At 45.2% G+C, this 21244-nt stretch overlaps 1 protein-coding gene across 2 annotated transcripts in view; it reads left to right on the top strand.

The window, feature by feature from the left end:
• LOC109295618 overlaps positions 1 to 21244 on the top strand; it is a 102010-nt gene that overhangs the window by 39442 nt on the left and 41324 nt on the right. The window contains exons 9-11 of one of the 2 annotated variants that reach the window (XM_019514555.1): positions 7018 to 7179; positions 8625 to 8784; positions 10325 to 10377. In XM_019514555.1, coding sequence (XP_019370100.1) covers positions 7018 to 7179; positions 8625 to 8784; positions 10325 to 10377 — 375 coding nt within the window. The remainder of the gene's footprint in view (positions 1 to 7017; positions 7180 to 8624; positions 8785 to 10324; positions 10378 to 21244) is intronic. The other variant, XM_019514556.1, reaches the window with a different exon arrangement.

The following is a 21244-nucleotide window of genomic DNA, read 5'->3' as shown; positions in this document are numbered from 1 at the left end:
GGTGTCGCCACCACTAGTCTTTCTGTGCCTCTGCACTCATCCCACAGCCTGCCTTTGGCTGCTGGGGACTTCCTTCTGGTCCCATTGTTGGACCGGCGCATGAGACTTTTATTGGTATCTTCCTGCCCTGGGCAGCGAATCGGCGGCAGCATGCGCTTACAAAGCATGTCCACACTGGCGCTAGCTTTTTTTCTTTGTCCTGTTTCCGGGCTCCTGCTGGCTGCAGCATGGAATGCCGTTGGATGGATTGCAAGTTTTGTGGTGTGGTGAACTTGCTGCCCATGGGTGACTGGTGCTGCCTCAGTCCCGCTAACCAGGGTGGGGGGAGGTCCCCCGTGGGCATTCCTACGGTGGCCGATTGCTGCGATTTACTGCAGCTGCTTCCAGGAGTCGCTGCGGCTGCTTCTGGGAGCAAGCACGGCAGATTGCTGCAGCCACTCCCAGAAGCAGCTGCAGCGATCACAGCAATCGGCCAGCGCTTGCAGGGGGGGCACCAGCGCTCCCGCCTGCCCCCCCGCTGGTTGCCTAAGCGGTGACCGCAGCTGATCAGGGGGTGCACCCCCTTTGTGCTGCCACTGCCACCCTGCTCCTGGATCCTAGGTGGCTGGGCTGTTGCTGGCATGGCCATCCTGCTCCTCCCACCTCCTTCCTGCAACCCCGTGTGGTGTGGAGTTGCTGGCATTGCTGCTGGTGCGGCAATCCCAGTTCTGCTGCCATGGTCCCGCAGCTCGACATCCGGTGGTACTGCTGGCGGGTTCAGTGTCATGGGGCTTTTGCCGTTGCCACCAGATCCCTGCAGCTCTGCAGCATTTCTCTGCAGTGTTTCCCTTGCCCCCGCCATAACCTCCTAGATACAGAAACTCATGGACTCAATATAGGCATTGGATTTATGACACGCTATAACCTGCCTGACATCTAACTCCCCAGGTACCTCTCCACTTTTACCTGCTACATCCCTCTTCCCCTCTCCTTCCTCCCAGCCTGTCCCTCACCCCCTGGCACCTCAGTTTACATTTTCACTGACTGGCTTTCTTGCCTGCATTGCATGCCAGCCTCTAGCTTTTTCACTATTCATTCCATCCAGGAAGAGCAGGGGGTCTTCCCAGTGTAGATGAGATCTTGGTCCACCCACCTGTTTCTGGGCCAACTGCCCACCCATCTTTCACCTGCCTGCCTTGATGGAAAACCAATTCAAATGTTTCCCAGGCAGGAGGCTGCCCATTTAGGCCCCTGATGTCTAGGAGTGACATACATCCATTCTGCAGCTCCATACCTCTCATAACCCTGTGGTCCATGCCTCGCAGATGGCATCCCAGGCAGCTAAGCTTACCTGAAGCCTCACAACTCCACTGCAACCAGCAAGCCTCATGCCTCTCAAAGATCTTACAGGTCTAGGCTTTCCCTAGCCAGGACTGGTTGTGTGATGTGGTGTGAGTGGTGGCTGGAGGTTGTAAGGCACCTCCTACCCGCCTTTCACCAGGGAGGCTTGCAATCCTGGCATTTCTTGGGGGCTGCCGCACCGCTGGCAGTCCCACCAGGCCTCCTGGCCCTGGCAAGGTGCAGTTTTAGGTTATGCCCAGGACCTGGCGCCTCCTCCTTCCCCCTAGCCCCAACCCATACCTCCAAGTTCAACCTAGCAAGGGAGCTCAGCAGGGAGATGTTCTTCCTTTGCTGGATGGTGATATAGTGAGTGCCGCCTCCAGCTCTGAGAGCGGGACATTAAATGTTTTTTTTTTAAAAATTAAAAAGGGGAAATAGGTGCAGACAGAGTGAGGAGGGTGGCACTCACCCCATCTACAGGTGGATCTTGGGGAACCCCAGCAGCAGGAGTTCACCTTGAGGAAGACCAGCTGCTTCACCAAACCAGGATCCAAGCAGATGTGGTTGCATATCACAACATCCCCAGCAATGCTGAACACCCTCTTGCTTGGAACACTGGTCAGTAGACAGGGTAGGTGTTCCCAGACAACTATGCCCAGGTCCTGCCACATCTGGCTGTGGCTTGCCCAATAGGTCAAGGGGTTGCATTGCAGTGGCTCCATGTCCTCGGCAAAATAGGTAGCCACTGAAGCCTATGTGCTACCTGCCTGAGGCTGGGGTCTGGTGCCTCTGGACCCCACCATTGAAGCCATACCTTTGACTCACATTGGCAGCAGCTGTCAGGGAGGAGACTTGCTGGTGCTGGGAGTGCTATGAAGTGGATCCCCCTCTTCCATGTCCCCCTGCCTCTGCCCTTCTGCCTCCCTAACTCTGTTCACCAGCACCTCTGTCCAGTGATCGAGGGTTTTGCTGGTGCACACACTCCCCTTCACCCTTGGGTTGTACATGGCTGCCAGCACTTAGATCATACTGGACCGCAATAGATCCAGCCATTTTTTTTATGCCCTTCTTTAGCTGCTTCACCAGCACCTGCACCTCTGGTGACAGTGGCTTGCCTCAGCCAGTGACATGATCCCCTGGAACTTCTTTGGTTCTCAAGCTCCTCACTACAGTAATCACCTGGCTAAGGAGGGCATTGCCAGCGCTGAGGGTCTCGGTGGCCTCGAGGAATGGCTTGAGGACCACCAAGATCTGGGAGATAGTATCCCACTTTGTTTTGTTAAGGGACCCGCTGATCCCAGTCTCCCTGAGCAAGGTCATCTCGTGGATGGCCTTCCGTTGCTTGACCAGCCTTTCGAGCATCAAGTATGTGGAGTTCCACCGAGTCTCCACATCCTGCATGATTTAGTGTTGTGGGATGCTCAGCTCTGCCTGTTTGTCCTGCAGCATCTTGCCCCTTTTGGCACTCTGGTGGAACTAACCCACCAGCTTCCTGCATCTTGAAATGAGCTGGCTGGTAGTAGTAGTGATGGTGCCATCACTAGCATCCCTGTCCCCCTCCAAGGTATCCCTGACTATGAGGTGGAACTTGTTGTCACACAGTGGAAGCCAACAATGTTGGCATCACAGTTCGCTGTGACCATATTGGCCCCATTGTTGGTTACCACAGATCCATGGGTGAGCTTGCCCTGCCCAATGAGTCACTCCTGTACCATGTGGTTAATGGCCACCATAAATTCCCTTGCCATGTGGGACTCATCCATCACCTCTGCTTGAAGGAGAACCTATCAATGGCCTGACTGATCGCATCAGTGCCCTGTGAGGGAGAGGTAGGCGTGATCTCCATCCTGACTGCTCCAGATGTCTGAGGTGAAGTGCAAGGCTACCCGTGACCCTGCCTTGTGCAGCTCCTCCCTCAAGTACTCCCTACATGCCTCATACAGGGAGGGTACCACCATCCTGCTAAAGGTGGGGACACTTGGTATGATGGGGTCACGAGTGCCATGAGCTGCCTGAACCCTGGCCACTCAACTAAGGAGAAGGGCTGGCCAACTAGAGCAAGCATCTCCCCAGTGCTCTGGGTGACCTTGCTCGCCCTTGCAATGCACCCTACTTTGTCTGCAGCTATTCCCCCCTGGTCCAGGATGGCCTGCCTCTGTTTCATAGGGAAGGGGGCTTTGGAGCAAGAGGGGGACTTCCCTTTGGGCACACCCCCACTGGTGCCAGGCTGAGGAGGAGCAAGGGCAAGGGGGTGCTGCTTCCTGAGATGCAGCAGCATCGCCATGGTGGTGAAGTGTTTCACTTCCTTGCCCCGGCTGATGTGCCTTTGGCAGTGCTGACAGGTAGCTTACTTGGGACCATCTGCTACCTCAAAATGATCCCACACTACACTACCCCCCCGCTTCAGGGTTGAGGGTGGGGATCCTGCCTTATTCCCTTCCTCAGCAGGTAGAGGCACAACAACAGGGGAAACTGAGCCACCTTCCCCCACAACCTCCTCCAAAATGCCTTCCAGAGAAGGAGACCTGCCTGTAGGGGAACTTTGAAGTGTGTGGAGCACAAACTCAGAATCGCCCTCCCTCCCCAGAATGTCCTTGGCTATGGCACTGAGGTCCCCTGGTTCCAGATCCAGCTTCTCTGGCACTGGGTGGCTTATGCTGGGAACTGAAATTGGGGTGGAGGAGACTGTCATGCTGGTGCTGGTGGCTATTTCAAGTGTTAGTGGAGGTGGTGGAGGTGCAGGGACAGGTACTGCTTCCACCTCCTTACTCCCACTAGCAGCAGAAGCCTCATGGCTGCTAGGGAAGAGGGTGTATCTAAGTTTGGGGGGGGTGGAACTTGCAGCTCTCGCCCTACCCTCTCTAGCCCCTCTCACTCCCCTGCTAGAAGACCTGGCACCTGCCTTTCCAGCATGCTTCATAGTGTTTGCTGTGCTGGAAAATGTGTGTGTGTAATATATCTTGTATGTGTTTAATATGTGTGTGTGTTTACTATATCTTTTTCTATCTGCTTATTATATCTTCTGTCTTGGGGGCAGGCAATTATTTAGGGCAGAGGGCCACTTACCGAGTTTGGGCAAGCTGTCAGGGGCACAGGTAGCTCTGCTCTTTGACAGGTGCCCCACCCCCTGGTCACCATTTTGTGACTGGAAGTCCTGCCCCCCCAACCCCTAACCTTTGCCACCAGAAGTCCCTCTCCTTACCCCTGGAAGTACTCCTTTCAGCAAGAGGTTTTGCTGTCTCAGAACCAGAAAAATACCAATTTATGTTCTAAAAGAAAACATCTACAACATTCATTAATTTGATTTCAAAAAATAATTTGTCCTGATTTACATGTGTTTGTGTAGTGTACACAGAGGTGAATGCGCAATAGCTTAAAATGATATCTTTTGTATGTTATGGGGAATGGGTATAGGTTTGTGGTGGGAGGGTATGTGGGATATGGGGTGTGAGGGAGGGCATGGGTGTGTCTGTGGGGATGGATAGGTATGGGGATGTGGGGTGTGGGTGGGTATTGGGTTTGTTGCGGGCTTTGTGGGAAGGACAGCGTCTGGGGTGTGTGAAGGGGTGTGGAGATCTGCATGTGCAAGGGGGGTTGTGGGCACGTGTATGATGCGGTGTGCATGTGGGACTCACCCTATGAACACACACACACACACACACCCCCTTTACCTCTGTCTACACACACGCACATACTCTCTGCCCCTGCCTCCACACACACCCCTCCTGCTCCTGGCCTTGATCCTGGCATGGCCCATACTCCCCACTCCAGTGATGCAGCCCAGGGCCACGTGGTGCTGGAGCAGTGTGGGGGCAGGAAGGTAGGGAAATGGCTGGGGGTGTAGTGGGGCTGGGCTGCTTGGTCCTGCTGGCTCCCCTTGGGTCCTACTGCCCCTGGCTCCTGTCATCTTTGACAGGCATCCAGAAACAAATAAATATGAATTTACTAAATTTTTTAGGGGCTTGGCAGGCCTGATAGAATGGTCTGGCAGGTCAGATCTGGCCCGTGGGCTGTATTTTGCCCGCCCCTGTTCTGTCTCCTTGCTATATTCGTCTATCTGCTTTCTATATCTTCTTCTATGTGCTTACTATATCTTCTATTTGTTTACTAGATAGAAGAGACTAGGTAGAGAAATTAGATAGAGACTAGCAAAACAGTTAAGAGGCTAACTAGGAAGCCAGCTGCTGCAGCCTGTACCTTTCACACACTGTTGCTTCCAGACACACAGCTCACAAAAGGGACAGAAAGGCTTCACACAGAGTCTTATATGCTGTTTCTATATCCCTCCCCCAGAGCACTGTGATTACAAGGGAACTCGGGGAAAGATCACAGTCACTGGCCAGCTAGAGATGTCAATATCAGAGCAGTTTTTCCCTTCCTCCTCTCCTCCCCACCTGCTTCTCAGTTTCTGTTTCCCTACAAGACCTCCTTTTCCGAATCGCCGAATATTTTTCCAAATCTTTTCCAAATCAATTTGGATGCTTCAAATCGATTCAGAGCTTTTTATGGGTCTCCCAATTCGATTCGGATTCGATGGTTTGGCTGCCGAAGCTGGCCAAATCTTTTCTGAATCGAATAGACAACTGAAGCTTTGCACACCCCTAATAACTATTTATATTTATAGAAATTATATATTTTTTTAAAAAAATGTTGAACAGGGGGAGCAGCCCCAGTTTGGCAGGCTGACCACCCAGGCCCCTCTCTGCCAACCAGGGCTGCTCTGACTTGGCTCAATGTGCTGCACTCTTGGGTGCACATTCAAATGGCAGTGAATTCCAGAGGTTATTGCTCCCAGGTACATGTTCAAACTGCACACCCAGGAGCAATAAACTCTGGAGCAATAAACTCCAGAATTTATTGCTTCACATTAATTGCATGTGTAGATGTCCCCAGGTTATCATACTGGGACAGTAGTAATAGGGTTACATCATAGAGCTTGTTTACTTTCTTTCTCTTTCTTTTTTTGGTATTTTTCTTTGACAGCCTTCTCAGTGTACTTGGAGGTGTTCTGTCAGAGGCTAGAATTTAATATACCTACCTTACAATTCCTAACCATGATATTATAAAACTCTGATGTAAGGGCCAATTGAATGCACCTTTCAGTGTCATTTTTTTTTCTTGCAATGTATGTCTACACTCTGAGCATTGAAAACCATGTTCAAATGATAAAAGATAAAATCACAGAACTGGAAGGGGTCTCCTGGGTTATTCAGTTTAGTCCCTTGCTATTGCAGGCAAACATATCCTATCACCCCTTACATTGTGTTGTAATGAAGATCTTTAGGCCTCACAATACTGAGAATTTTCCAAAGAATAACTTCCTCCCTTTGAAGATAAAACCTCATCTCTCTTTCTTTCCCCAAAAGACATCCCATCACTATTTTAAATGCAGGCTGTGTTAAATCATTTTTATTTCCAGCGCCAGTATTTTATGCAATGTAACCTTTAAGTCCTCCAGCACCATTATACAACCACGTTACATATACAGCTTGTTTAAGAGAAAATATTGAGAAAGTTATATTTTTCAATATACGGTACATTCAAAGATACTTAAATTCAAATCTTTGTTTTGAATTCACTGTGGATTTTGTAAGGCAGCTCATGCCCTCTTTTCAAGAAACCCACAAAACATTTTCTCCTAAATTTTTGAATGATATAATTCCATTCTTCTCAGAAAGTCTATTTTTTCCAATACAGTATCAAGCAGAGGGAAGGAAATTGAATCATTTCGCCACCAGACACTGGGGTCATTCAACTGTGGCACTTTGACCACTTATCCTGACAACACTTCCTTTTTGAGGAGAACATCTTATGCAAAGACGCTGAAAGAAATGGATAGTATGGCTGCAAAATCAGATGGTAATAATTATGTATGTTCTTACTTGCCAAAAATATACCTACATTTTTCTTCCTTTTGAATATTCTGCTTTCTTATTTTTATTATGCAGCATTTAGATGGAATTATAGAGGTTTATGGGATTTTTATGGAACACAAAACAGAAAAGCACTTGGTTCCTGTCCTCTCAGGTTTTTAATAGGTTAGAGAGAGGTGAGGAAGGAATGGGAAGGTGAAAAAGGAAAAAAAAATATAATATGTGGAGTTTGGGGGCAGAGAGGTAGATTGAATTTGGGAGTAATCAGTAAAAGGTGATAGCTGCAGTACTTTGCAGATGGCACAGCTGCAAATGCTAGACGAATGACTGATTTTTACCTTTTTTTTTTTTTATTCAGCACCTTAAAGCCCATGCTGTGTTTCTTGCTAGAAACATCTATATCCACCTAAACACCATAATCCTTTCACAATGAGGGCCAGAAAGGGTAGGGGTCCTATATACAAAATAGAACTGGTGAGGACTCTTACCTTTTTGCAGATATCAAGTTAATATAACTTGTTTTATGCTTAAAACATACCCAAGAATTTTTTTTAGCAGGATGAGACCAAGGAAAATTTGTTGTTATTTCAGTGAAAATGTTAAAAAACGGCTCTTTTTAATTGTTTCTTTTGGTGAAAGAAAATGATTCTGTGGTTGGCTTCTCACTCCCCATGTTATAAAAAAATTCCTCAGCGTGAGGTTTTGACTTAAATAAACAAAATAACCTTTTGATGCTAAGTGCTTGGGAGCCAGAGTTTGTGTGCATGAAAATACATCCACCATCCTGGTCCCAACCCTCCAGCTCAGTTGTCCTTCAGTTTCTTTTCCAGATTGCTGGAAGAGTGAAGAGCCCTTTGTCATAGTCAGGTAATGTTGGAAAATGCTGTTCTGGCAGCACCTGAATTTCCTATATGGAGAGTAAGAGATCTATATGTAAATGGTCTTTTCTGGGTTCAGATTCTAAACTTCTGATGTGACCTGCCTTGATTTACGTGCAGCTCATGAGATTAAAATGCCTCAGTTTTTTAGCAAGACCTGTAAGAAGTAAGACTTAAAATTAGCATATCAGGTTCTTTAGATTACAGTTTCAGCTGGAGTATATGCTAAAGATTTTGATGTATCAGTGCTTGCCTCGTGCAGTGGCAAAGGCAAGCTAAACTTCATAGCTTTTTGTGTAATAATCTGATCATCACCAGTAGGTGTCATTGTGCTTACATTTAGATTAGATTAGAAAACACATTCATATAAATACAATTGGCACTTTAATTAATACTATGAAATTAGCAATGGGAAAAATGTCTTAGTTTAGTGCAACGATTGAACACATTCAGAATTCTATGAGAAAATACGCAATATGATTACTATTTCACCCTTGTTGAACTAATATTGAGGTGTGAGAGTGAATCTAGCACATGGCTATATATTCCCTAGATAGCAAGATCTCAGAGAGGATCCTAAGACTCACAAAGGCAGCTTCAAAATGGTCAGAAAATCAGGAATCCCATAGCTCTTTGAAAAAAAGACCAAGTATGGCAGCAGCTGAAGAAGCAGCAACACCAGAAGCGGCATCAAAATCCATTGTCCTTGCATGGTAATAATCCCTTGTTTGTGAATATGAAGTGAGGTTAAATGCCTTTAGAGATAACTGAAGCTTAATTGGATTGCTACTTTCCTTTTTTATAAGAACCTACTCCACCAATTAGCCGTCCCTGGAAAATAGTTAGCACAAAGGTTTCATAGTTTCGTAGTTTCTAGGGTCGGAAGGGACCTGAGCAGATCATCTAGTCCGACCCCCTGCCATGGCAGGAAGAGCACTGGGGTCAAATGACCCCAGTAAGGTGGTCATCCAACCTCCTCTTAAAAACCCCCAGGGTGGGAGCCTGCACCACCTCACTTGGAAGCTGGTTCCAGACTCTAGCCGCCCTGACCGTGAAGTAGCGCCTCCTGATGTCCAACTTAAACCTTCCCTCCGCCAGCTTGTGACCATTGTTCCTGGTCACTCCTTGCGGCGCTCGGGGGAACAGGGACTCCCCCAGCGCCTGCTGATCCCCCCTAACCAGTTTATAACAGGCCACAAGATCCCCCCTCAGCCTTCTCTTTTGAAGGCTGAACAGGTTCAGGTCCCGCAACCTTTCCTCATAGGACCTACCCTGCTGTCCCTTGATCATACGAGTGGCCCTCCTCTGGACCCTCTCGATGCTGTCCACATCCCTCTTAAAGTGTGGCGCCCAGAACTGGATGCAGTACTCCAACTGCGGTGTATGGAGCCTCCTCCTGATTGCTGTTTTGTGATTTTGGTCTTGAGGTGAAGATGATGGTATGTTACAAAAGTAGACATATTACTGATTTTTCATGGACTTGAGCAAGGTGGTCCTCACAGGTGCCCAATAAGTGGAATAGGATCTGGTCGAGAGATCTTATGCAAAAATCTCAAGTGCTTTACAAAATACCGCTGGTTTCATCAGTCGAAGTTTCTAGAGGGAAAATGAGGCAGAGGTGCTGTGACTTGCCCAAGGTCACACTACAGAAGCAAGAATAGAATTCTGATCTCTTGCTTCTGCCCATTGCTTTATTGACTAAATAAACTGGCTCTTGGAGCAAATTCTGCCCTGTGATACAGGCAAAAAATTATTGCACAGTAAGTGTCACCACCTACACGCAGTTGCAGAGCTGGAAAGAGCCTTGCCTGCCTATAGCCTTAGACCAACACGGCTACAACCTATACCTCTTTCTTTTTGCTTTTTTAAAATTAACCTTTTCCTTGGAAAATCAGATATCTTTTATTAGACCAACTAAAATAGTTGGAAAAATTCTTCTTGGTAAGCTTTCAAATATGAACACCCTTCATCAGAGTGACAAAGCATCTGCAGTTGGTCTGTGCTCTTCCTGGATGGAATAGAAAAGAAAAAGCTTCATTTTGCTAAAGGCGAGATATTGGAATTCATAAACTTAAGCTTCCACTTCAACTTTTTCCTTTGCTTTCCACTGTAAGAGTGAAACTAAGTAGTAAAGTTCAACATATGACACTTCAGGTAGAACAATGATTCCTTGCAGTTTTAATATTAAAATATACTGAGTTAATAATAAATGGATGAAAATTATCTACAGCACTTTTTATTTAATTTCTCTAGCAAGAAGAATCCAAAGCCAAATAAATATGAAGCCAGCAAGAGCAAAGTCAAAAGTAAGGTTTCTTTATAAGTATAGTGGCAAACAGTGGCTAAGCTGCCTTTCCTACTCAGTTAAACCCATTTTCCATGGGACAGAAATGCAGTTTTTTTCCCCTTTCTCAAACTTGGCTGAGTGCTAACTGTATGAGATGTTTTTTGTTTTTGTTTTTTTTAAAATTTTAATCTGTTCTGTGTGTATGGAAGTTTTCTTGTGCCTGTATATTTTATTTTTATTCCAAAATAAAACTATTGGATGTTTGATTATTTGGTCATTCCAGTTACATGGAAAACACTGGCTTTTCATGAAATTTTCTGGGCAAAAACCTCATCCTCTCAAGTCCTTAGGTCATTGTCCCCCACCTAGATGCATAGAAGTCAACTCTGATATACCTTGTATATATGGACCTGGTGGAGTGGAATTAGTTCTGTAATGAACTAAAATAAATGAAAAGGTCCCCCTGATAATTACAGTATATGTTACATGAACTCTGTCTACTGGGTTACTGCTATTTTGAATATAACTCAGTAGCTCCCAGATGTGTATCTTATACCAATTTACTTTCTATGTATTTACAAAATAGCAATACAGAGAAGTCTTTCCCTTCCTACCTCCAGCACAGCTAGTCCTCTCTTAAAAAAATACTACAGAAGGTATAGAAGCAAAGCTATAGACTACATCTACAAAGGGACCTAGCTATTGCAATGCATGCTTTTGACATGCTCTCTCCCCCAGTGGAATCCTTGGCCCTGATTTAGGCCCCCAGGAGCCCAGCTCAATGCAGGAGGAGAGTCAGATGCTTAAGAATGGGTTTCACAAAAGCCAGGAAGCTGAGCAGGGAATAATCAGAAATAGTCAATGGGAAATGCTGAGGAAAGGGTAAGGGTCTAAGGCCCACTCCTTAAAGATAGTCAGGCAGCTAACTCCAAAGCAGAGGGAATCACTTATTTGTGCTTGGGATTTTCCTCTGTGCACTCTCATCAAGATTTAGGTGTATAAAGTTAGCTCCTTGGAGGGGGAGGGGAGGGGAGTGAACAGTTTAAGTGAGAGACGTGGAGATTTTGACTTTTCCTGGGGTAAGATTTAAATCTCTCACACCCAGGAAAGTGTCCTAACCACCAAACCATTAAGTGTGGTAGAATTAGTCTTAATATCTCTGGCTGAAGCAGTTCCACTCTGCATAAATAATGCAGTAGTTATTAAACTGGAGATTTGAACACAATTCTCCTATATCCCAGATGAGTCCCATACACACTGGCCTATAGAATCACTTTCTCATTTTTCCTACCTTCCTATCTCAGTGAATACTACCATTCACACAGACAGGCATATCTACGTGTGTTGCTATGGCGATGTTGTTACTGCACCATAATTTAGTACTTCCTTTTTGAAGTACTAAATTACAGTGCAGTAACAGCCTGTACTGCGCTGTAAGCATGGTTATTTTTAGCAGCTACTTCACCATAGGGGAGTGTGTCACGTGTGGATGCTACATCACCATAGTGCATTGCTATGGCAATGTAGAATCATATGTAAACATGCTCACAGTGAAACACAATGAGATTATTGAGTTCAGGATCCTGAGGAAAGGAGGAAGGAGAGCAGCAGAGAAAGGACTCTGGAATTCAGAAAATCAGACTTCGACTCGCTCAGGAACTTGTGGGCAGGAATTCCTGGGAGGCCAGTCTGAGAGGGAAAGGAACCCAGGAAAATTGGTTGTGCTTTCAAGAAACCTTTTGAGGAGGTAGGAATGAACCCTCCTGATGCACAGGAAGACTAGCAAGTATAGCAGAGGGGCAGGTTGGCTTAGCGGGAAACTCTTCAATGAGTTAAAACAAAAAGGAAGCTTACAAGAAGTGGAAACTTGGACAGCTGACTAGGGAGGAGTATAAAAGTATTGTTTGGACATGCAGGGATGAAATCAAGAAGGCCAATGTACAACTGGAGTTGCAGCTAGCAAAGGACATGAAGGGTAAAAAGAAGGGTTTCTACAAGTATGTCAGCAACACAAGGAAGATCAGGGAAAGTGTCAGCCCCTTACTGAATAGGGGAGGCAACTTAGTGATAAATGATGCAGAAAAGGCTGAAGTACTTGATGCCTTTTTTTTTACTTCAGTTTTCATGAGCAAGGTCAGCTCCTAGACTACTGCATGTGTCACCACAGTTTGGGAAGGAGGTGGTCAGCTGACAGTGGCAAAAGAACAGGTTAGGGACTGTTGAGAAAAACTGGACATATATAAGTCCATAGAGCTGGATGTAGTACATCTGAGGTGCTGAGGGAGTTGGCTGATATAATTGCAGAGCTGCTGGCCAATATCTTTGAAAACTTGTGGTGATCAGGACAGGTTCCTGGTGATTGGAAAAGAGCAAATAAAGTGCCCATCTTGAAGAAAGGGAAGAGGATCTGGGGAACTACAGACTGGTCAGCCTCACTTCAGTCCCTGGAAAAATCATGGAGCAGTTCCTCAAGGAATCTGTTTCTAATCACTTGGTGGAGAAGGTGATTAGGAACAGTCAGCATGAATTCACCAAGGGCAAGTCATGCCTGACCAATCTGATTGCCTTCTATGACGAGATGACTGGTTCAGTGGATGCAGAGACAGCAGTGGATGTGAAATACCTTGACTTTAGCAAGGCTTTTGATGAAGTTTCCCACAACATTCTCACAAGCAAGCTAAGGAAGTATAGGTTAGGTGAATGGACTGTAAGGTGGATAGAAGCCTGGCTGGATCATCAGGCTTAAAGGGTAGGAATCAATGGCTCCATGTCTAATTGGTAGTTGGTATCAAGTGGAGTGCTGCAGGGGTCGGTCCTAGGGTCAGTTTTGTTCTATATCTTCATCAATGATCTGGAAGATGACATGGAGTTTGCACCTAAACAAGTTTGCAGGTGACACTGAACTGGGGGAAGTTGTAGATTTGGTGGAGGGTTGGTCTAGCATTCAGGGACACCTAGACAAATGGAGTATTGGACCGAAAAGAAATCTTGTGAAGTTAAACAAGCACAAGTACTTAGGACGGAACAGTCCCATGTACTGGTACAGTCTGGGAACTGACTGGCTAAGTAGCAGCTCTGAAGAAAAGGACCTAGGGGTTACAGTGGACAATAGACTAAGTATGAACCAACAGTGTGCCCTTGTTGTGAAAAAGGCTAACAGCATACTGGGTTGAATTAGTAGGAGTGTTGCCAGCAGATCGAGGGAAGTGATTTTTCCTCTCTGTTCAGCACTGGTGAGGCCACATCTGGAGTCGAGTATCCAGTTTTGGGCCCTCCATTACAGAAAGGATGTGGACAAATTGGAGAGAGTCCAGTGGAGGGCAACAAAAATGGTGAGGGAGCTGGGGCACATGATTTCTGAGGAGAGGCTGAAGGAACTGGGCTTATTTAGTCTAGAGAAGAGAAGACTGAGTGGGGATTTAATAACAGCCTTTAATTACTTGAACAGTTGCAAAGAAGATGGAGCTAGACTTCTCAGTACTGGCAGATAACAGAACAAGAAGCAATGGTCTCAGATTGCAGCAAGGGAGTTTAGGTTAGCTACTAGGAAAAACTTTCTCACCAGAAGTATAATAAAGCACAGGAACAGGCTACCGAGAGAGGTTGTGGAATCTCCATCCTTAGAGGTTTATAACCCCCTGGTAGACAGAGCCTTAGCTGGGATGATTTAGTTGGGAGCGGTCCTTCTTTGAACGGGGTTAGACTAGTTCAGGGGTTTTCAGCTTGTTTTGGTCAGGATACCCCTGACAACTGGTTGAGAAGTGGGGAGTTCCCCAGTCAATGAGCAGGGGAGAGGGGAACCCCTGGCAGTCTGGTCAATGAGCAGGGGAAGGGGCCCCTGTATGGCAGTGAAGCTGGAAGTGCCACCAGCTTTTCCGCGCCACTGCCGCTTACCCCTTGGGGCCTTTCAAAGTACCCCCAGGGGTATGGGTACCCCTGGTTAAAAATCCCTGGACTAGACTATCTATTGAGGTCCGTTCCACCCCTAATTTTCTATGATTCTATGATCTGTGGTAAAAGAGATTGTGAAAGATGCATTCCAGCAGCTTGGTGGTAAGAGCACCTATTCTGGAATGTTAATTCCAGTCTTGATTAATTGAGTCTGCTGGAATGTGCTAATTAGCACACTTCAGTAACCTCTGCGTCACATGTATTCAGCCTCCTTGCACTTCAAAATGGCACTGGAGGCACTTTAGTTAAAGAGCTTTAGTTAAAGCTCATTGAACAAGCTTTAGTTAAAGTGCCCCCACTGCCATTTTAAAGTGTGGGATGATGAATACATGCGACTCTGCAGGTGCTCTAATTAAGGCATCTCGTGTGTGTGTGTGTGTGTGTGCGCGCGCGCGCGCGCGTAGCAGGAACGCAAGCACCCAGAATAACTTTTAACCTTGTCCACTTTAGACCAAAAGCAAACCATAGAAACCCTTAGCTCTATTAGAAATGTACCAAAGTTGGTGGAACTGTACCTTTATTCTCAAAGAACTTGTTTTGCCAGCTGGTAAGCTGAGTGTCTAGGACTCTTCCGATTGCTTTTTCACAGCATGGTTACAACTTCATAATGAAATCAGAAATTCAGAGAGGCATAAACACAGCTGTTTATGCCCATAAAACAAGTGGTTTACAAGAAAAGGCGTAATCAGTAGTATTAAGTATTTTGTCAATTACATTAACAACAGAGAAACAGAAAACAATGCCTATTTGACAAGAGACCATTTTAAAGAAATTATATTTGCCTAATAGTTACATTTTTATCCTGTGAAAAGCAATGAGACATCATAAAAAGAAATGAGTCCATTATTCATGAATTTAAATATTCTGACTTGCTTGGAAAAAGAAAGCTGACCAGACTTTACATTGGTAGACATTTCTTCTCCTTAAAAATTTTGGGCAATTATTGTTGTTTGCATTTTAATCCAGTTTCTTCACTGACTGGTAATCATTGAATATGATCTTAGTTAGTAGTAAATTAATTTTTTTTATATAAACTCAACTGTAACTGACACCTCACTTTGAGTCTGGGCTCAAAGTTTAAACATCCCAGGCAGAATCATTCCAACACATCTACAGCACAGATTAGACATAATCGTCTTTCATGATAGTTTAAACTTTTTTTAGTGCACTCGGCTTTTCTAGATACTGTCATATTAAAAATAAAAGAATATCAACATCATGTTTCCCAGACCATGTTGGCCCCAAAAGAGCCCAAAATGATATGATGAAAGTCATGAAGAAAATGTTTGTCAGATTAGGTTTTTCTCTTAGGCGTTCATCTGAACATAGTTATGGTGATGGAAATAGTTACGATGGTAACTGGCAGATGTACAGATCAGGTATGTCCCTAGCCCTTCTTCCACTTACATGGACAGCAATTTTTATATGACATGAGTTTCATTTCCTACATTACGACAAATTCATATTATACTCTCCGAGCTTGGGAAAATAGATACAACAGGTCTTGCAAAGAAAACATAGTCCAATTCTGGGAGGAGCAAATCCTAATACATGGAGTTGCTCACCAAAAATGTCCTTGTAAAGAGAAAGATTTTTGTGGATGATATCTTTTATTGGACCAACTGCATAGTTAGGATAGTCTGGGACAAGCTTTTGAATGCAGATCATTCTTCAACTCACTGAAGAAAACCTGAAGAAGAGTGTGCTTCATTTAGAAGATTGTCTGAGTCTATCCCAGTCGTATAGTTGATCTAATAAAAAATATTACCCACAGAAATCCTTGTCTTTTTACATCCTAGACTATCATGGCTACAACATCACTCTAACTTTACCATGACATGTAAAGGAAAGCTGTGTTAGCTTGGGCACCTCAGCTGATCTTGATCACCTAAGCATCATACTTACAGGGTGTGTCTATATGTGCAAATAATCCAGGACCAGTTTACTCTCAAGCAAACTATTCAAGAGTAAACTTTCCTGGGCACGTGTCTACACATGCAGGGACATGGAAGAAGATTTGCTGCTTCTACCAGCAGACTGCTCCTGTTCCCTGTGACCCTGCAATGGGTGCCTGCAGCAGCCAGGGGGAGCTCTAGGCTCCCCCTAGGTGCTAGCCCAGGGGCCAGGAGACGGTTGTCTCTTGGCAGGGGCTGGGGCATTGCTCCCTGCCTCTGGGAGCTGCCTGCTGCTGGGGTGGGCTCTGCCACCAGAGCCCAGGCAGGGATAATGCCCCCCTGTCCCAGCAGCAGGGAGCTCCCAGTCTCTGCTCCACAGTCATGGGACCTGGGCTGGGAAATCCTTATCACCCAGCCTGAGCCCTGTGGTTGCAGGACTCGGGCTGGGATCTCCTTATCTTCCAGGGCCAGCTCTGCAGTCATGGAAATGGCACTGGGAGAGAAGAATCTCCCAGCACTGGCCCCATAACCGCAGGGCTTGGGCTGCAAGATAAGGATTTCCCAGGATGGGTCCTGGGACCACAGAGCAAGGGCTGGGATCTCCCTGCTGCTGGGACAGGGAGACATTGTCCCTACCCAGGTTCTAGTGGTGGAGCCCGCCTCAGCAGCAGGCAGCTTTCGAGGGCAAGGAACAATCTCCCGCCCCCTGCTGCCCAGCTGACCATGAAGCCATTTGCTCCTGGTCAGGCATCTACACGTGTACTACAGTGCAGTAAGTAATGTTGAGTAAATTTGCTACTTGCATTTGCAGGTGGCAAATTCACTTGCAATTAGAGCCAGTTACTGCACAGTAAGTGTCTGCATGTGTAGATGAGGATACTTAACTGTTCAGTAATTAACTCTACTGCGCAGGAAAGCATCTTGTGTAGACACACCCACAGAAAGGTAAAACAGAACCTGAGCTGGGATTCTCAAACTACACTTTGAACTGCTCTCACTGGAGAGTGGTAGAATCTGTAGGGGAAACTTCCTCTTCCTTATCAGTCATTGGTTATTTTTTTTCCCCATACTAGCAGGGTTTATAATTCCTATACATTTTATCTTATCTAGAGTAACTGTAGATGTTCTCAGGAGCCATATACAGGTATAATCCTTCTTTGAACCCTTTAAAGTAGGATCTTGTGACAATAAGTACTGCAGTTTAATTATCAGTTCTAATCAGTTGCCCTCCAGTTCAGTTGAGCCTAAGGATCTTTGAACTGCTTAAGAAGTTCAGATTGCAAATTAATTTTTATTAAAATTAATGTGAAAATCCCAGCCAGAATGTTCCCTACTTCTTCAGTGATTGCCACAGAGATTAATTTTCTGGTGTGTGTTTGTCCACTGCTTAGTAAATCAGATTATTTTGTCTGTTCTCACCACACCTGTGCCATTGATGCTCTTGTATCTCTATACTTGAGAGTACAAAGGATGGAACAGCCCTCCCTTTTTATTACCTGTTTCAGCAAGATAAAGCACCTTCAGTGTCTTCGTATTTGCATGCTTTGTGGTTAATATGTCATAGACCTGGCCAAGTTCTCCCTTACTGAATGCTCATCAGCAGCATATCATTGTATTGATAGGCAAGGTGTTTTCAGTTATTTTTCCTTTGTGATGAGTCAGAATCTGACATACCCATGTGCCTCTCTTCTTCTCCTTAACACAAGAAATATGATAAAAGAGTATGTTGCAGACTGTTCTCAAAGGCATATGCCTGCACATACACATAAGGCCAGATCCAGATCAGTCGTGTAGTGTCCTCTACTTAGTCATTGCAATGTAGCCCCGCTGCCCCAGGATTCTGATCCAGGTGGACAGGGTTAGGCATCTAGTACCCCTTCCTTGTGAGTGGTAAGACATAAGAGCCTTCACAGTATGATCCTGGGTGTTAACTGGGGAGACACTTAAAGCTAGCCAGTAAGAAATGCTAGGCACAGGAGTTTTTGCCTATATGTCTGACTCGGGGCTGAAGATCAGCAGCACCATCATTTTGGGACTCAGAGGGACAGGGAGGGGAGGCATCCTCATTACCTACGTGACTGACACTCGGATTAAGTTCCACAGCACAGCACCACTATTAACTGTTATACACAGTGATGGTGTCACTGTGCACTCCCTAGCAACCTGCTCATTTACCATCTTTCTTTGAAGATGTCACGGGTTTGCATAGACTTAAGTTCCATGGATCTGATGTGTTTTCAGTTATTTTCTTGTTTAGCTCAAGTGTGTATGTAATCAGCTTTAGAAATGTTGCTTGCTTCATCAAATTTTAAAATAAATTGTGTTTCGTTTAAAGGGTATAGGAAGTCCAAGAGCTCTGATATACTCCACATGCAGGCCCAGGTTTGCTCCTCTTTAAATCAAGAGATCAACCTCAGTTTGACTTCAGTAGGGTTTGGCCCAAATGTTCTGTATTTGGGCCAAACAAGGGGGGAAAAAGTTTGCACCTTTTGTGTTGAGAGCAAACGAAGACAGCTGATGACTGACTCGTTATAGCATCTGATGAAGTAGGCTGTAGTCTATGAAAGCTCATGCCTCTCTGAACAAGTGTGTCTGTAAAGTGCCACCCCCTGCCTTCTGCCTGACCATTTTTGATAGCCTTCCAAATTATGGTTCAAAGTCCTCATGTAGAAGTCAATAGACCTATAATGGAGGAAATGTTACTATGTAAGAGGAAATATTTCTTCCCTTATTTTTGCATAGATTTTGCAGTGTATACTCAATTTTGATCTGAATAGTTCTCTTGGGAACTCATTAACTGTATTTGTCTTTGATTTAGATAGATCTGATTTGTTTTGTAGGTGAAGAACGAAACGTGTCAACACGTGAGAAACAAGGTCAATAACCAACAAAAGTGACGTTAATTAATCAGCAGTGTAACTGTAGCGTGACGTTACAAGTTATTTGGTGCAGAAATGGTTCTATTCTGCCTTCTGTAAAATGATATATTGTTATACTGAAACATCTACTAACACTTCCATTAAGATTGTCACTCATTAATAAGATAAACTAGCTTTCCTGTGTTAACCCATACTTATTAGTTTATTTCCCTTAAATCAGTTGAGGATATTGTATGATTTGACATGGTAAAATGTGTTAAGGGGTTTAGTATAGGCCCCTATCTTTATACTGGGCAGAACCCAAAGCCTGGATCTTGATGCATTCAAACATAGCAAGAGTTAGGAGCTGAACTTTGTGGAACACCAAAAACTACAAATTGTAACAGTTGAAGACACTCACTATCTTGCAGAATTGGGCCTAAATTTTCTTCATGTGTTTAGAGATCAGGTTTCCCTGCTTATGATATAGAGCTTTGCTGTACAGCTAAAGTGGGTATCATTGTAATTTCTGTAGAGCCCTACGACTTCTCTTTCATTAAGAGTAGAAATATGTCTCCTCTTCAGTCTAATCTAATAGTGTGGGTGGCTTAGGCCCTCTCTTTCTTGACAGAAATTTCATTTATAACCTCAGACAGTCGTACATTCCAGAGTAGTCATCAGCAGAAGAGTTGCATTACACCTGGGAGATGGAAACAGGCTAAAAAAGGCAGCATGCATCTTCAAGAGTTCTAGCAGATTTATATCTCTTGTAGTTATTAGTTTTGGTGATACTCATACAGATCATTCTCGCTGCAGCTTAATCTAAAGTGTCTTGCAATGCTTGATATCAAAGCTCATTTAATTATCAGTGTGATAGTGACAGGGCCCTCTCATTTCTGAGGAATCAAAGGGCATCTCAAGGGGAATTTGTCATCACATTAAGCCTTTATAAATAGACTGCTTTTCCACAAAAAAAGTTTGTCTGAGATCCCTTTGGAAGACCTGATGCTGGTCTGTTTGTAATAGCTTTTGTAGCATGATGAGTACTGTAATGTTTTGTATAGTTTTATCCTGAACAGAATGGGTGTGTCTACATGAGACTCTTAATGAGCAGTATACTGATCAACTGCGCATTACAGAATTGTGGCAAAAAACATGCCATTATGCTAGTGCATGGCAGTATCAGTCTGCTGTGCATTAACTGTTACGAAAAAGCATGTAATGCAGAGTAGTGCAGCCTACTACACACTTATTTAGTATTTTCTTTTTCAAGAGGCCCCTCCTACATACTGAATCCAGTGCCTGCTCTAGCCAGTCTGAGACATGAGCTGCATATGGTGCCCACTCTGGCTCATTTGGGGTGGGTGTTGCATGCAGCATACATCTCAGAGCAGTCACCCCACGGGGGAAGTAAGAAGGGTTCTGTGGATTCCCCATGTGCTGGATCCAGTGCTCACTCTGGCTGGTTTCTGCATGCAGTGCCTGCTACAGCCAGTCAAGGACCTATGCTGCATGCAGCACCTGCTCTGGACTGGCTGGGGTGGACCTGCAGAGCCAGATGAATTTGACTGCTTTAGGTCAAACAAAATAATTAGTAGATTACCTGTAAACAGGCCTGACACTTAGTGTCTGGTCTCATTGTAGAGGGCATTGGTATTTCGTAGGGTAAGTCCCTAGCTTTCCTGATAAGATTGAGGTCCTTAGTAAGGTACTGAATACCTTTAGCTACTGCTGAACTCAGTGGGCACACCTACATGTGCAAATGCTGTGGAGTGGGTTTACTATAGAGTAAACCCCAGCAGGTCTCTATACATGTAGGGATTCAGGAGCAGATTTGCTGCTCCCATCCCTTCTGGCCTTGCACTGCCCCCCTGCAGCAGCCATGGGGAGCTCTGTGTTCCCCCTGGGTGCTAGCCCAGGTGCTGGCAGGGAGTATGGGGCCAGGTGTTACCTCTCAGCTCCATGTTCTTGGGGAACCCTGACACAGGACGCAGACTGTCTGACTCGCAAAGAATTCCCTCCCCCCCTCCTCTACCTAAACAGAAACTGATTAGGATGCAGTGAGAGATGTACCTAAAACCCTCCAGATATGGGTGACAAGAGTGAAACAACTGCGCTAGGTCTTATTTGCATCCGAGATGGAACCAGATGACCATTCATTTACATGAGAGATGGAGAACAG

This window comes from Gavialis gangeticus, unplaced genomic scaffold, assembly GCF_001723915.1.
Source record: "Gavialis gangeticus isolate Ggan-Ray unplaced genomic scaffold, GavGan_comp1, whole genome shotgun sequence".
NCBI classification, from domain to species: Eukaryota; Metazoa; Chordata; order Crocodylia; family Gavialidae; genus Gavialis; species Gavialis gangeticus.
This window is presented reverse-complemented; position numbering and strand designations above follow the sequence as displayed.